Below are 17,966 nucleotides of genomic sequence, written 5' to 3'. Positions count from 1 at the left end.
AAGGCATATTTTTATCATAATCTACTTTCCTAATTCTTGGCTTGACATTTGTAGTTCTCAGAGACTGTTTCCCTCGAGCAGTAGGTAACATAGTCTGCAAGGACTAACATGGTTAGAAAGCACAATGGGAGAAATTCTGGCCCTGCAGAAGTCAATTAGAGCTTTTTATTGATTTCAGTGGAGCCAGGATCTTACCTGGTACAATAGCTTACTAGCAGAAGTTTTACTGTTCTGTAGGATCAAAATCTTCAGAGGGGGGAAGCTGAGTTAGTCTGTAACAGGAAAAACTAAAAGAACAACAAATAGTCTAGTAGCACCTTAATGTTTTGTTAGTCTTTAAGGTGCTACTAGACCGATGTTTCTTAAACTTTTTGAGACCGAGGAACACCAAACAATATTTTTTTTTATGAGGAACACCAAGGATTTTTTATTGAACAAAAAAAACAAAAAACAAAAAAGATCGGGGGAAAGGGTCAGGGGGAAAGTTATTGAGAAAAAAAGAATTGGGGGGAAAGTTACTGAGCAAAGAAAAAAAAAGTCGCCTGTCCATTTAAGGGTGGTCATTTTGAATTTTGTTGTTCTCTGCAGCATACCTCAGAACACAGTTTTAAGAAACACTGTACTAGACTATATTTGTTTTTTAATTTTGTTCAGTAGGAGTTGGGCAGATCTGTCCCCCGGGGGTGTAGAGCCTGGCTCAAACCGCCTCCCCCCCCCATCCTGCCTCTGCTCCATCTCCACCTCACTCCTGTTTCATCTCTTTCCCCTGCTCTTTTCCCACCCTACCCTTTCCAGGCACCTCCCGCAAGCAACAGGAGCTGGGGGATTACCAGCCTCCACTCATTGTGGCAGCAGGAGTCGGAGTGACCCAGCCTGCTCTGCCACGCCATCCTTTCCCAGACTTCTGTGCTCCACTTTACCACAGCGACAGGAAACAGAGAATCCTGGGGCCAGGGCCAGGGCCAGGATGCTCTGCTTCCTGTTTCCATAGTGAAGCAGAGTGTAGCAGACTGGGAGAGAGCGAGTGGGAGCAGATCAGGCTGCCAGGTCACTTAATGGCAATCCATACTATACAAGTAGTCCGAGTATGATTAAAGGATATCAATGATAATCCTTACCAAAGAATGCATTTGACATACAACATGTCTGTGGACACTTGGGGGTGCATCTACACTGCACCCATAGGTTGAAATAAGATGCACAATTTGAGCTACACAAATTGCGTATCTTATTATGATCTAATTTCAAAATAGCATATTTTGAAATGTGATGCCATCTACACCGCACCTAATTTTGAAATAAACCGCTATTCCAAAACGTTCCTTAACCCTCATGGAACAAAGGTTACAGAGATGTCGGAATCGCAAGCCTGTTATTTCACAATCTATTTTGAAATAACTGGCTGGTTTAAGAGATGCAGAATAGCTATTTCAGGATACCGAAATAGTGCCACAGTATAGATGTAACCTTGGAGAGGAAGTGCTGATGAAATGGGTACGGAGTTTTGACTGTGTTATCACCGTTAGAAGGCATTTATATGACAGGAAAGCCCATGGGATTAATTTTATGCACATTTCTACTTGCGGATAATAGTATTTATGTCTCATAGCCCTTCATGCTGACTTCTTATGGCAATCCACAGGGCAAATATTCTGATTATGAGTATGTGCATAGTTGGTTCACAAGGTCTACATGTGTGCCTATTTCTTCCTATCATGTGTTAGCCCTATTGATTAGTCACCAGTTTTACTTGCTGTCCTAACTGCACTGGTATGTGCCTTGAAAGTTTTGTCACTGTGGACTGTGTACCCAGTAAGTGTGTTACTATATTTGTATTCATTCAGGACTTGAAATGAATTTACAATGGAGTATGTGACACTGTCCCCATATTTTTATGGAAATATTTTTGAATATGAACATGCATAACTCAAATGTGATTTATGCAAAATGTGGCATGTAACCTCTCGTTGAAATATTGAAATACACTGAAATTTGTTTGTATGTATCATTTTTGTATGTGAAGTTAGAAAGATGAAGTGAAAACTCATTTATTAATTGAGGTTTTCTAATGAAAGCAATTAGTGCTACTTAAGGAACTTAATGGCCCCAACCTCAAGACAATGGTCTGTGAATGGCTATGGTTTTCCAATAAGCCTGAATTGTGTGGTTGGTTCTACATAAACAGGTAGCTATGTCACCCAGTGCTGGAATCCATTGTGAATGTTGTTCTCTTCTGGGTTGTGGGGGATTGAAGGGAGCATTGAACAAAGGATTCTCACATTGGGGAAATTATATTTAAGGAATGGGACGCAAACAATGATTGTCTTCAGCAGGCTTCATATACTTCCCCCCATTACAAGTGAGCACATGAAGCCTAGGTCTACGCTAAACCAGACAATTCAGCTTAAGGTACGCCAGCTAGCTACACAAAATGCATATCTGGATTCGGCTTACCTTAAACCGAGCTGCCACAGCATCTGCACTGAGGAAGGCTGACATAAGCACATGCTCCCGTTGGCTTCCCTTACTCCTCGCAGAATGAGGAGCGCTGGATGCCAGCAGGAACTGCCCTCAGCATTCAATCTGGGGGTCTACACTAGACCTGTTAAATCGAACAGTAGAAGATCGACCTCCAGAGAGTCAACCTTCTCCGGAGTGTAGACATGTCCAAAGGACCTGGAAAGTTTAGTGAACAGGGACTTGTAACTGAACTATTATCTGTGTCTTTGTTACTTTATATTATTGAGGTTTCTGTGAGCAGATTGGAGATATGAATGACCCTGTGTTCCACCAATCACAGTGCATTTTGTTCTGGTGGTGTATTGACCTTTGCCTCTCTTTCCATATAGTATTTTTGCAATGACACTTCCTCATATGTACAAATTGGGCCTACTGGGACTTCACATGGAAAATTTCTTGCAAGTCATTGGTATCAGAATATCAATCAAGTAGATGCTGGAATGGTGGCTAAGGCATATGTACAATGTGTTATAGACCCACCATTACATGACCTGGAACCATGTTACTAGTGCATCATTGCAGAAAATCCATTTGATGTTTCATATTTTGTTCCTATAAAGTGTCCCCAATTTATATGAATATTTTGCTGATTGTTCTTATTAGCTACCACAATATCTACTAATGTATAACTCATTCAGTTGTTCTATCATCATCCCTAGGACAAGCGATCTATACAGGCAGTCCCCGGGTTACATGGATCCGACTTACATCGGATCCCTACTTACAAACGGGGTGAGGCAACCCCACACTAGCTGCTTCCCCCCAGCAGACCAGGGAGACGCGGAGCGGCTTTTCTCAGCAGACACCTCAGCTTGAGAATAAAGGACTGAGGGAAGTGAGGTGTGGGAGAATAAAACTGAGCTCTGGAGAAATGTTTGGCTAGAGTTTCCCCTACAATATGTACCAGTTCCGACTTACATACAAATTCAACTTAAGAACAAACCTACAGTCCCTATCTTGTACGTAACCCGGGGACTGCCTGTATATGCCCCACCATCTGTGTAGGAAATTTCTGGCTAGCAGCAGGTTTTACTTATTCATAATCTTTATGTACATTTCATTCCCATGTAGATATGCATAAATTGTGCAAAATAGGATTTGTAAATATCAAATCAATTAAAACCTACAAGTAAGGAATTCTGAATAGTGAATACACAAAATAATAGACATAGCAAATACTTCGTGAGCAATCCATAGGCTGAAATGTTTCAATGAAGCATCCATCAAATTCCCAAGGGTCTACTTATCTTCTAAACCCTGACCAGGACTTCGATTTACTTTGTACATATCTTGTGTGCTAAAGGACTTGCAGATGTTTCACAACATTTCATTGACTTGCTTGTGTTTCTAATAGGAGTGGCTCTTTTGCATGTGTGATAGGATTAGCTATGGTTTCAACATCTTTCCCCGTGTCTGAGTTAAGTTTCTCTTCTAGCACAATTTCTATTTCTATGTTACAGCCCGCCCATGTCTCACATTTTTACTGCTTACTGAAAAGTCTTTATCTAATCTTATCTTTGTCATTAAAGTGATCCTGATAGAATACTTCAAATAATCCTTCTACAGACATATAGACTCAAAGGTCAAGAGGGACCATCATAATCATCTAGTCTGACCCCTGGCACAATGTTGGCCACAGAACATCACCTTATTCACCCATCCCTGTAGTAGGCCCCTAACCTCAGATTGAATGTTTCTAAGTGACTGTTGGTGTGTGTTATAAAAACAACACAGCTCTGCTCTGTGTTTGCCTTACGCGTTCCAGATATCACAACTTCATATTGGCAGCTTGTGTTTAGTGCTGTACAAATTCTTCCACAAAGCTTTTCATGACAGTGTTATGGAGGACTCTGGCTGAGGCTTAGGCATTTGGCCATATACACACACCCCTATCATTATGTATTTTATTCAGTATGGTTCTCCAGTAGTTGGTTTTAGCATTTTCTTACCTATTTGTTGCACATCCCAAACTTTTCCTGCCTCAGACACTTCTGTTCATTTTGCACAACTCTTGATTGTGTACTATATATCATGTTTCACCTATAAGCTTTAGGCCAAAAGTTCGGGTACTCATTAGGGATGTTAAATTGCAGTTACCAAGCTAATCATATAAGTCAATACAATTTGTATCAACAATATGGATTAATTGATAGAGCCATTGTGCAGAGCCTCAGTGCGGGTAGCTCCGGGAACCACCCGTGCTGTGGCTCTGCATTTTAAATATAGGAAGAGTTGCCAGGCTTTTACAACATTAAAAATGCAGAGGAGCAGTGTCTGTGCAAGCTGGGACTGCTTGGTCCCAGCTCATGCTAAGTCCAGCATCCCCTGCGGACATGCTTCGCAGCAGCCTCTCCTATCTCTCCTCGCTGCCTCTGATAGAGGCAGCAGGGGGACAGGCAACTTTTAAGCTGGCTTCCCCCAGTACCAGCTTGTGTTCCCCCCTCTTGTTGCCTCAGAGGCACAGTAAAAAGCACAGTAAAAAGTGCTCTCTAGGACCTGATATGTAGAACAGTCTAATTGGGTAGGTCCTGATGGTGCATTCTGAAAGGTGCCAGAGAAGTAGTAATGGAGTTTCTAAGATGAGATTTAGGATGGGCTAAAACCATGTCAGCTGTGACAGGAGCAGCATCTCAGGGAGTAAATATATGAATGGCTACAGACTGGCAAGCAAGACTCTAAGTAGGGGGAATAGAACATATTCAGTCCTCATAGACACTTGTGGGCTACGTCTACACTGGCCCCTTTTCCGAAAGGGGCATGCTAATTTTCCAGGTCGTAATAGGGAAATCCGCGGGGGATTTAAATATCCCCCATGGCATTTAAATAAAAATGTACGCCGCTTTTTTCCGGCTTGTAGAAAAGCCGGAAAAGAGCGTCTACACTGGCCCTGATCCTCCGGAAAAAAGCCCTTTTCCGGAGGATCTCTTATTCCTACTTCAAAGTAAGAGATCCTCCGGAAAAGGGCTTTTTTCCGGAGGATCAGGGCCAGTGTAGACGCTCTTTTCCGGCTTTTCTACAAGCCGGAAAAAAGCGGCGTACATTTTTATTTAAATGCCATGGGGGATATTTAAATCCCCCGCGGATTTCCCTATTACGACCTGGAAAATTAGCATGCCCCTTTCGGAAAAGGGGCCAGTATAGACGTAGCCTTGATGTACTGTTGAACAGTAAGAGGGGCATTGGTGAGTAAGGTTTTGACTACACTGTTTTTATTCAATCACAAACTTTGTTTCATGTTGAAACAAAAAAAAACAGATTTTTTTAAAATATTTCTTCGAAGCAGAAATTCTGGAAACTCATTTTGGAGCCATAATATCTCATTTTGACTTTTATATTTAATTTGCAGCAGTGTGTATAGCAAGTCTATCTAAAGCATTCAGAATATCTTAACTTAAGTGCATGTAGAGATAAGAATTTATAAGGCCACATTTTGGCTATAGGTGCTTATTTACAGTACAGTAAAATATATATGCTATTTGTAAAGCAATATTAATTCAGTTTTGTTTCAATGGAAACAAACTGGACCATTAGGAGGAGCTGTTCATTGTTGCTTTCATCTAGCACAGGGTAGCCAAACTGAGTTTGTGAAAGAGCCAGAATTTACCAGTGTACAATGCCAAAGAGACACAATAATATCTCAGCAGCTCCCCTCTATCAGTCCCGGCCACCGTGCCTCCTGCCTGCTAGCAGGTCCGCCAATCAGAAGTTTTTCTCTCCATCCCTGCACCTGCTACTCACTACAATCAACTGTTTCACATCATGCAGGAGGCTCTGGGGAGGAGTGTGGAGATGGCAGGCTCAGCAGAACATGTGGGGGCCTTGGTAAAAGGGGTGGAGTGGGAATGGGGCCTGGGCAAAGGCGGGGAGTAAGCAGTGAGCACTCCTAGCACATTGGAACATTTGCACTAAGTCAGTGGCCATGCAAGGGGCTGCATGCAGCTAAGGAGCCACAAGTTGGTTTGCGCTAGCACAGTGGTTCTCAACCAGGGGTACATGAAGTCTTTTTTTGTAAGAAAAACAGTGCGGGTACTCTGGGGGAAAACTTGTTGAGCAACAAAGAGCAAAAAAAAAAAAAAACACCCAGCCAAAACTCAGGGGGAGAAAAATTGTTGAGCAACCCGGCTGCCCCAAGAAAAGAGGTGCCGGTACCAGAAGGGATTGCAATTCATGTAAATTAAGCAGGGAAAATAGGTGCTGCTACGCTGTCCCAGGGCGTACCATCACAAAAAAAGCACTGGGTACATGTAACCGCCGGGGTATGGAGAGGTCTTCCAGGGCTATATTAACTCACCTAGATATTTTCATAGTTTTACAACAGGCTACATAAAAAGCACTAGCAAAGTTAACATTTTATACAATGACTTGTTAATACTTCTCTACTATATATTTTAGAAAGTTTGTGTGTCTATCCATCCATGAGTCTGTTTGTTCAAGAACTCCTTCTAAATGGTAAGAGCTGGAACCCCCACCTTTGGTATGCAGCTTCTGCTTATCATAACAAAGCGAGATCAGGGTTTGGTTGTGCCACGAAAATGGAATGTGCCTGGAACAGGATTGCTTGTCTTTAAATTACTATATAGGAAAAAGAATCACCAGGCAGGTGAAAGAGTTTAGCTGGGGTTGCAGAGGATAGGGTAAGGGGTGGGGAGATGTATGTGTGTGTGTGTGTGGGGGGGTGATCCAGACCCAAGCCTAAGCCTCCCACCCTGGGCCCTTTGGGGAGGTATAATGAGTGCCAGCATCTGGTCAAATGCATGTGCCTGCTCTCACTCTGTTCTTCAGACTCTTTTGGCTCCTCCGCCCTGTAACTGAATCACTTCTAGGCCCCCTTTAAGAGCCTCCGACTTTTACAGGAAGAATCCTTTGTGCTGCAATCTAGCCCTATAGACTAAAACTCCCATGATGCCTTAGAAAAAAGGAAGGGAACTGTTCTCTTCCAGGCAGTGCAGGAAGAGAATTGATTGGTTCCAATCTGGAGAGAGAAGCCAGATTTCTGGTGCAGAGCCTTTCAATCTGGAAGCTAGAGCCTGCTGGGTGGGGCTTGGATCTAGCAGGCTATTTCAGGGGCTCTTGGTGATTGACCCTGGCAATGCCTGTGGATAAGAAGAATCTACACAGAAGTAACTGTGGCTGTTTGGGAAAGGATTGCCTGGGATCGAGCACAGAAGACAGACTGAATCTGGGTCCAAAAAGAGGCAGAATGATCTGCCTAGTGAACCCACTGCTAGCATTTGGTGGGGCCTGCTCCAGTGGCAAAGGGATTTTGCAGCTAGCTGCCTGCCTGGACTGACACACACAACCTGCACAGTGCTGTCTCCACTCCAGCTACAGATCTTCAAGAGCTCAAGTGTCTGGGACTCAGATCCAGACGAGTGCACACTCTGGGGTGGGATATATGTGGCAGTATAAATGCCAGTTAGATGAGTTTCATTTATTTCTGTGTACTTTGTTGATGGATTTTATTCAATTTTAGTCTGCTAAACCTGTTTCTTTAAATGGCTAAGTAAAGGTGTGTTAATTCTAATTTAGTCAATTAGATGTAGAATCATAGAATCCTAGGGCTGAACAAGTCCAGCCCCCAAAAGGAGGCAGTGATCTGGCCAGTGAACCCACTACTAGCATTAGTAATGCTAGCATATAATAATGTATATTATTTATAATTATTGTTTGGGAGTTAGATCCAGATTACCAGAATAAGTATTCCTGGAGGTTCCCAAGGCACACCATTAAGTGTGTACTGGGTCCAGCCAGGTGGAAGCACTGCCATTTTATATTCCTTTAGATGTAAGGGACTGACAGAGGATCCCCAACTATCCAATATCACTGGGATACTCAGGATCTCCTTTAATATTAAAAAGATCAGGCACACAGGTGAGCAATGCCTGCTCCTGAGTAACCCAGGGAGGAAAGAGGGGGTTACATACTCAAACCCCTTCTAAGGTATCCACTTAGCAGCCCATCTCAGTAGTCTCTGTTAGGGCCCCTCTTAGTCTCTCATTTTGTTTCACCACTCAGGAGAAAGTGGTGCCTACAGTGCTTCTCTTCCTGGAAAGAGTTCCTTGCTGCTAGATAGGGGTTTTACCTCAGTTCATCATATAGTCCTCACAAGCTCCCCATATAGAGCTCTCAGTGCTGCTGCTGCTGCTGCTACACCCTTAATCAGACAGCTACCTGTGATCTTCTCTACTTGACAGCTCCAGCAACACTGAGTTGATGCTGGTCCTGCAGCCCCTTTTATAGGGCCTTCCTGGCCTCAATTGGTTGCCTCATCCTGCAGACACACTAGCCTCCTTGGAGGACTTCTCTGTGGTTTGCTGGGATGGGGAGTGGCAAGGTACTAGCCTTCAATGGGAGACTTTGGGGCCTGGTCCACCTGGTCACAGGAGGGCAGGGCAGGGCAGGGCAGGGCAGGGCAGCCTGAAGTTCCTCTCTGCCTCCCTCCCCCTGTAATTCATACAGGAACATAGCTACCTGGCTGTTTCCTTTTGTCAGCACAGATGCCTACATTCCTCACTCAAGCTGGGGAGCACAAGAGGTAGATGAACCTAAACCTGCTTCAAGCTGGGGAAATGCACCCCTTCCCCATCTGTGTATACTGGAGTGGCAACTACCATGGAGAGGCATTTCTCACATGGCCCAAAGCTGCTGTGGTGAGAGAGGGCTGAGGTAGTCCTGTCTCCTTGGGGCAGCCTGCATACTGAATCCCTCATTCTCAGCCCCACTCCAGAGCAATGATTCAAATGAAACAAACATTAATTAAGGACTGGAGCGATTCCAGGTAAATCTTCTTGTGCATTATGTACTGAAACGTAAGTTCAATATTCATATTCCAATTGATTTATTTAATATTATGGTAAAAATGAGAAAATAAGCCATTTTTCAGTAATAGTGTGCTGTGACACTTCGTATTTTATGTCTGATTTTGTAAGCAAGTAGTTTTTAACTAAAGTGTCTCTTGGGGGTACACAAGACAAACCAGCCCACTTGAAAAGAGAACAGTAGTCTGCAACGGTTGAGAGCTCATGGCTCTCAGTGCCCTACACCACCACTCTGGGAAGAAAGAAGCGGAGAAGCAAGGATTAGCAAGGGTGACAAAGCATCTTATGTTTCTCATTATCTTTTGTTCTTGCATCTCACAACCTTCCTGTATCCTCCTCTAGTTTGTCATCCTGTGCTGTGTTGTATCTTAGATTAGGTCCTGGTCATGCAAGTTGATCTAGTTAGATCCAGTTTTAGGATCAGCACCATAAACATCTTGGAGCACGTACACATCTTTGCTATTTGTACGGCATCTTGGTGTTGTAGATGTGAAATAGCTATGAAGTATGGTTTACGATACAGTGATATCTGTTTTCTAAGAGTACTTCTGGAAAGCTATATAATTACTATTAGACATAGTAGGATGTGGACTTTGACATAACAGCAGGTCTCTGTGGGTAACAGCAGTTCATCTTCGCATGGTTTCCTTACTGTATCTATTAAGTGTGGGCAATTACAACTGCATAACCACACAAGCACCACTGTGCCTTCTCCTTTATGTCAGAAGATCCGTCTCAATATCAGAATAAAAGCCTAAGGTTTGAGAGGCTCTTCCACCCACATGAGCCCCTGCACATTCAATAGCTCAACATAAATACCTGAAATCATGATGTTTATAATTTTTAAAATCCTATGACTGTGAAATTGACCAAAATGGATTGAATTAGGTAGGGCTCTAGCTATAAGAAATACTGAAGTAAGCTTCACCCATCATCAGACAATATTCAGCTGAGAATTCTATTGGTACCAAGAAAAGAAAAGAAAATGTGAAGTACAGGCAGTCCCCGGGTTACATGGATCCGACTTACATCGGATCCCTACTTACAAACGGGTGAGGCAACCCCGCACTAGCTGCTTCCCCCCAGCAGACCAGGGAGACGCGAAGCTAGCACCTCCCCCCAAGCAGACATGGGAGACGCAGAGCGGCTTTTCTCAGCAGACACCTCAGCTTGAGAATAAAGGACTAAGGGAAGTGAGGTGTGGGAGAATAAAATTGAGCTCTGGAGAAATGTTTGGCTAGAGTGTACCAGTTCCGACTTACATACAAATTCAACTTAAGAAAACCTACAGTCCCTATCTTGTACTAACCCGGGGACTGCCTGTACATACAAATGTCCTGTTCCTACTTTGGAACCAACTAGCAAAGACCTTTTCTGTGTGGAGTCTTGGTGACTCCACTGGATCTGGTATGGTGATTTTGATTCCGATATAAACATGTATTTTTGCCATACTTTTAAAATTTCATAACAATGGACCAGTTTTGTGAGGGATTTCATTTATAAATTGATTTTGTCCTTCTAATACACATTGAAATAGATATACAATCCACACTTTTTAACTTATAGAATTTATTTTTGATACTCTCATTTATATTTCAATGCTAGCACACAAAAACCCCTGTGTGAAATGCTGCCATTTAATATTTCTCTCTGCCGGCAAGTTCTGCAGCATCCTGCTGAGTATAAGTGTGTGTGGGGGGGGGGGGAGAAGAGGTCTGACATTTGATCTTACTGTATATTTGTTGCATGACATTAGATGGTTTCTTGGGGCTGCCATGCCAACCTAGGGTGTTGCTAGACAGAGTAAAAAACAGATTTATCTGAACCAACATAGGGGAAAACATCAGCTCCAGTGAATGATTCTAGTAAGCTATCCTAACATAGAGAGACCACACCCCCAGCACTTAAGCAAACTTCTTCAGGGTACTAACATTAATGGTCACAGGTAAATATTGGGACATAAGCCTGGCAGGTGCTGCGTGGCTCCTGAGAAGTGCCCAAAATATCCATATTTATTTATGTTAGAAATAGCAGGAATGCAGAGTTTGATCTTCCCTGGTTTTGTGCGACGACCATAGGAGGTCTGATGGATGTTTATTGTGAGATCTAAAATGCTAATAATTGAAGGTGCAAAGGTGTTGAATGTGAACAGAGGCTTCCTTTATCCAACATTTGAATTGAACATTGACGTGCAATAGGTTCAAATAAACCAAAAATAAACAATTCACTTTCCATTGCCATGGCTCAACTTTCACTATCTTGATCATATTGTATTGTCATTAATGGGAGATTTGCTATTGACTTAATAGGAACAGGATCAAGCACCTAGCCTTTGTGATGTCATCCATTGCACTCACTGTCCAGACACCAAAAAAACTTTCGAACTAGAGAGACAGGTGCTTCTAGATTACAAGCAGGAAAATAAAAACCCAGTTCCTCAAAGGCCGCCTTTATACACCAAAAAGTGCTCTTTTTTCCCCATATGTTAAAGGTGCCAAGTCCCTTATTTGTAAATATAGAGAAGGCGGGCTTGAGATACTGTTGAATCTTGTGACTACAGACTTACTAATTTCCATGCTAAATACTGCCAGGCTATATCTACACTGCCCCCTTTTGCACAAAAAAATATGCAAATGAAGCAAAGCATGGAATATCGCTGTGCCTCATTTGCATAATTAATGAGGTTCTGTTTTTGCACAAGAGGCTTTTGCACAAAAAGGAGCTGTCTAAACGGCTCCTTTTTGTGCAAAAGCCCCCGCTTGCGCAAGAGCCATTCTTCCTGAAAAAAAGAAGAGGAAGAACAGCTCTTGTGCAAGTGGGGGGGGGGGGGTTTTGCGCAAAAAGGAGCTGTGTAGATGGCTCCTTTTTGTGCAAAAGCCTCTTGCGCAAAAACGGAGCCTCACTAATAATGCAAATGAGATGCAGCAATATTCAACGCTTTGCCTCATTTGCATATTTTTTGTGCAAGAGGGACAGTGTAGACATAGCCCCCGAGTTTAAAAACCCAACTATGGTAAACCCTGAAATGTCTCTGCATTCTTAATAGAAATGACATGACTTTTTCAGGACATCCTTGTTGAGTAAGACTATGGCAAGACTTTAGTTAATGTTGAATATCAAATTATAGTAAAACCTGTGTTGTCCACCATGCTCGGGGATTAGGGCATTCCGGTTATCTAAAAATTCCAGTTATCTGAGGGTCCCATCAACCTAGGAAAAACCAATGGACAGTAATAGTAAAACTCAAGTTTTTAATATTGGTAGTTTTGTAGTATGAGGCATTTGGTCTCACATTTCTATTTTGAGTTAAAGATGATTAGTACTTCTTAAATAAAAAATTGTTAAGCCAATCATGGTAAACCAAGCCAGGCCTGCGCGCCTGACGATGAGACAGTATTGTGGCTGGGGACAATGCCGGTTAACAAAGTTTTCTGGTTTATAGAGTGACGGATAACAAAGGTTTTACTGTACTTGGAGCCATATTGTCATAGTCTATTGAAGATTTTCCCAGATTCTCCCAGTGTTCTTCAATAAATATCCTCATGTCTCACCTCTTCCCCAAATATTGTTTACTGCCTACTAGCTGACTACCATGCTCCATGATGCATAAGTTCCAAAACCTGATTCTGCAACTTGTTGCACTTGAGAAGATTGTTGTACCCATACATAACATCATTGATTTCCAAAGGGCTCCATACAGACAGATGTGACAGTTTGCAAGACCAGTGGAATCTTTTGTGAGGCACACTGGGGTTACATCTACACTGCAGAGATCTTCCACAAAAAGTTCTTGCACAAAAGTGCGTCCACACTGCCATGTGCTTTTGCGCAAGAGAGCATCCACACTGCCATGGACGCTCTTGCGCAAGAAAGCTCTAATGGCCATTCACAGAATGGTTATCAGAGCGCCTGTGCTTTTTCCGTCCACACACGCCCTTTTGCACAAGAGCTCTTGTGCAAAAAGGCTTATTCCTCGTGGAAAGAGGAATAACTCTTGTGAAAAAAGCCCTGTCTTCTGACAATCTACTGCACTTTTTCTTGTGCAAAAATGCGCTTGTAGTGTGGACTTTCTACAAGTTTTTGCACAAAAACTCTGCAGTGTAGATGTAGCCTGAGTGAGGGCCTTCAGAATGAAAGACCCTATAAAAATTCACATTTCAGAGATGTAGCTCTATTAGTCTGTTTCAGCAAACACAAGGGAAGAGTCCCGTGGCACCTTAAAGACATACACATTTATTTGGGCATAAGCTTTTGTGGGCTGGAGTCCACTACATCAGATGCATGAAGTCTATGTTTTGTTAATCTTTAAAGTGCTCCCAGATTATTTGTTGTTTTTTAAGTTTATAAAAATGCAGTGTGTTATTGCTGCTGTTATAAATCCACTTAGGTATTTGTGTACGTCAGAAAGATAGTGATAAAGGTGGTGCAAAAACTTGTCACCATGGCCAGCTTGTTGGTCATTGGTAGCACTACTCCATGCCTGCTGTCTGCTCTGAAAACAAAAATTGGCTTTGTGGGACAGTAAAGAGTTAATGGCACAGTCCCTGGCGTCTCTTACCATCGTTGTCATTCCCATATAAAACATTAAATAGACCTTTTGTTTAAGTAATCAGGAGGCAGTGCTCGATGAGGCAACATCCTGTTTGAATAATTTAAGTTGTGTAATAGACCAGCCCCTAAAAGACAGGATCATGGTGTGTTGCCTCAGTTCTTTGTCACTGTTGTTATATCTCAAGTTATCTAAACTCAGTGCTTTATAATTATGTTTAACATCATTAAATCCTGTTGTACAGAGTCATTCCAATACGCTTATGGTTTAAAGAGTAAAGCCGCTGTGAATTGTTAGCGCCGTGTTTTCACCTGCTTGGCTCATTAGTTTCTTCTCTCAGAAAGACTTGTTGAACAGGCTTTCTCCCCGCCTTCCCTTCCGCCCCCCCTCCCCCGCCTTTACTGGGGGGGGGGAAGGATGGCTCTTTTCTTTCTTCCTTCCTCCTCTCTTTCCCTCTTCTGCCTTCCCTTGACCATTAGCTCCAGCTAATAGGACCAGTTTGAACTTGCTCAGGTTAGCCAGAGACAAAGAGCTTGGCTGAATTTGCTCCGGAGTTTCAAAAGAGAGTTGTGTGCCGGGGAGGGAAAAGCTGGAGCGAGTCTATTTCAATTGTTGGTGGTAAGGGGTAGAGGAGCAGACACACGGTTACTCGCAGCGAGCTTTCCGCAGACGGCGCTAATGACTGAACAACAGTCTGATGTGGAAGAACTAAAACCTGTAAGGGCTGTCAATAAAAAAGAAAACAAAGGTTTCCTCCTCCTGTAAGTATCCGATGTATTGTGTGAAATGTCTCTGCTGCCTGTTGCCTGTGGTGTGGGGTTGAACCGAAGTGTATCTGCAGTATCAAAGGACAAATTCCTATACAGTTTTTGTGTTTTAACTTTTGATGCCGGCTGCCCTCTACGATTCTGCTGTTTCCTTTCAGAGTTGTTAACGCTGAAACTTAGTAGAGAAGCTACAAAGTTTCAGGAATGCCGCCTAGCTCGATATGATCGTGTGGAATTAAGAAAATATGTGAACTCCAATTGCAATCTGTTTATAGTGCGGCTGCACGTGACTAGCTGTGTTACTCAATGAGCAAGGCTGAACAGAACTTGGGTCTGGCTTTCTTTAAAGCTACGGGGCTACAGTGGTAGCTGAGGAACGTGTAAATATGCGTATATGATATCAGAGTTCTGGCTGCCAGAGCTGATCATTAAGTTTGTATCCAGTGGGAGCCTTCAATAATCTTGTATTGTGCAAAGTCTAACTATGATGTACTATCTCAGGTTGTTGTAGTTTTCTAGTGGTTTGAATTTTTTTTCTTTTGCCTGCCATGCAGCTTCTGAACAGGAAATTTGGGGCATGGATTAAGCTCATCTTTATTTAGAGAAATGGAACTATGATTAGATCTAGACTAAAAAACCCTCTAAACATCTTGTTGTGCGTCTCCTTGAAAGCCCAGGCCACTTTATAGGGTTTTATGCTGACTTGCTAGCAGCATGCCATAATTCTGAGAAGAGTTTTACACTGATATGATTCCATTAATCCCCTCCCCCCCATAACATTTAAACAGGTTTTCATTTAAACATTTATTTTGGTCCTAAACATCCAACACTCCGGTCATCTGAAGTGGGCTGTGTCTCCTGCCCAAGCTCATGATGCCATCTACATTTTTTGTTAGTCTATAAAGTGCTACCAGACTATGTGTTGTTTTTTCAGTTTACCTGTACAGACTAACTCGGCTACCCCCTGAAGCATTTAAACAGGTGTGAATGAGTCTAGAATAAGGCAGAAGCTGATCTCTAAGTGGAGCTGAAGTGAAAGGTCAGAGTTTCATTTGATGCAATCAAAATGCTACTTCCCTTTGCCCTAGTTCCCCTAATTTAAGAAGAGGGAGGGAGTAATATTGTTTCTGGCTCCAAAGTTGGAGTGGGGGGAATAATAATGGAAAATAATATTGTGTAAAGATACGTAGGGAAAATCTGTGTTTTATATCTGCTTTGCATGTATGAATGAGCATATCCACAGACCATGTTTGCGGATGGGATGAGGATTCAAAATTTATATCCAAGCAGGCTGGTCAGTGTTAACTCTACTCTTTAGTGGCAGTGATACCCATGAACTCATTCAAACTTTAAAAACAAGTAGTCCTATGGCACTTTACATATCTATATAAACATTAATTTCTATTTTAATAACATTTATATAGTGAGATAATAATCACATGCTTTTATGGGCAAAACCCACTTCAGGTGAGATGATCTTGAGGGTTGATCTTAAAGTTACAGACTAACATGGCCTCTTTTGAGACTCATTCAAACTTACATTTCTTGCTATTGTTAATCTTTGAAGGCTGTAGTATGCTTATATGGTGATTGACTCTTTTTTGAGGAGGGGATGTTTAAAGATAAAATAGCCATTCCAAATACAACATTAATACGTGAGATTAATGACAGGAAATAATAAGATTGGAGAGAAATATGTCTGTACTGAAACAGTTGTTTATTTTAAATCATGTCTTCATGATGCTTCTATACATAAATATTTATTTACTGTCAAAAAATGCTTGTGTTAAAATGTCCATGACACAGGTGGGAACAGAAGATAGAGAAAGCTTCCTTTGTTACCTAAGCACTTTTGGAAATTTTTCCCAGCATCTAAGTCCCATTTTCAAATGTAACTTAACTTATAAGTTTCATTGAAAGACAATAGTGCTAAAATCCAAAGTCATATGGGACTTAGGTTCCTAAATTCTTTGTGTGGTTTGGAAAACGTCTGAAAATTTGGGGAGAGGGAACAGGGGGGAGGAACATGGGTATGTATACGTACACGCAGTGGCTTTCTGAAGGACTAGAACTTGAGTGCATGTGCAAGTTCAGTTTTTATTAACTGCATTAAAGATTTCCTCCTTTTAAAATTTCTCCTTAACTCTTGGTATGCCCTAACTGTATTCCTTCATAAAGATGGACCCACCTCAGTCTGGGTACTGTTTGAACATCTCCCTTCCTACTATCTCAATATATTTATGTAATTGCATCTTTTAAAGTCCAAAGATCTAATCATAAATGCACTGATTTTTCACTTTCAACATATACATTTTATATCCTTATTTAGTCTTACTCTCATTGGTATTTAGTTTGAGATAAGATCCTTGTTACAGACAAGTGATTTATGACATAATTCCATCTATAACTGATGAGGCAAACTGCATGGAGGACTGTCAGTTAAAACTCAACCCATGCCTGTTTTGCCTAACTATGAAAAACCTCACGGTAGTACTTACAGAGGAAAATGTTTGCCCTGGTGTAGGTCTAAATATGCCTTATTGTGAAGTTGTACCGTGTGCTATACACTGTTAAGCTTCTGCTTGCTGCCTGGCAGGTGGCTGCATTTCCTGTGTATGCATGAAGCCTGTGAATCAGTCAGAGAGCTCTCAGTATAAGGAACTCATGAATGTAAAATATTCTTGAGAAGTTAAATACCAGTGCACAATTTTGGACTACAGCATTGAAGAAAGATGTGAACAGTGTTACCACATGTTACCCAAAGAATCAGAGCTTACAGGTCTACCCAAACCAAATATCCATAGAGCCCTGCCAATCCGTGGATATCTACTTTATATCAGCGGAAACTGATATAAAGTAGATATATAGAAAGGAAACTCAATTTGGGAGAGTTTGGATTTTGCATCTTAAGGCCTCATCCTTATAGGAAATTAAAGTTCCCTTTATGCATCACAGATCATGATTAGAGCTGGCTAAAAATTTTCCAGCACAACCCTTACCTGTGAGAAAATGCTGATTTGATGTGTGCCAGCACTTTTGATGGAAACCTCATAAGCCAGAAAGCAGATCGTCCTGTCTGGGCTGCCTCTACTCCTGAAGAAGGCCCTCTGGGGCCTGACACCCTATGACTCCAGATCTGAGGGGAGTTGGGCATCTTGGAAAGGCAGCTGTCCAAGGAGTGGGAGAAGGCTGAAAAAAAATCCCTTTCCGTTCTCTTAAAATGGAACCTCAGAATATTCCCACCTGTGAAAAATTTTAAATCTTTGATTTTTTTTTTTTTTTTTTTTTATCTGGAGTTAGGATGAAATTATT

At 42.0% G+C, this 17,966-nt stretch overlaps 1 protein-coding gene across 7 annotated transcripts in view; it reads left to right on the top strand.

The window, feature by feature from the left end:
• The window catches only part of GRAMD2B (GRAM domain containing 2B), a 65,619-nt gene that overhangs the window by 4,605 nt on the left and 43,048 nt on the right, over window positions 1-17,966 (top strand). For 3 of the 7 annotated variants that reach the window (XM_089779278.1, XM_075931929.2, XM_075931927.2), the window contains exon 1: window positions 14,036-14,648. The exons of the other annotated variants lie outside the window; for them this stretch is intronic. Coding sequence is in view for 1 of the 3 variants with exons in the window: in XM_075931927.2 (XP_075788042.2) it covers window positions 14,566-14,648 (83 nt within the window). In the remaining 2 variants the exon portion in view is untranslated. Of the gene's footprint in view, window positions 1-14,035; window positions 14,649-17,966 lie in introns of those variants that run through there. 7 annotated transcript variants of the gene reach the window in all.

The sequence above is a fragment of the Pelodiscus sinensis genome, chromosome 6 (genome assembly GCF_052426305.1).
Source record: "Pelodiscus sinensis isolate ZL-2025 chromosome 6, ASM5242630v1, whole genome shotgun sequence".
In the NCBI taxonomy this organism is placed as follows: domain Eukaryota; kingdom Metazoa; phylum Chordata; order Testudines; family Trionychidae; genus Pelodiscus; species Pelodiscus sinensis.
This window is presented reverse-complemented; position numbering and strand designations above follow the sequence as displayed.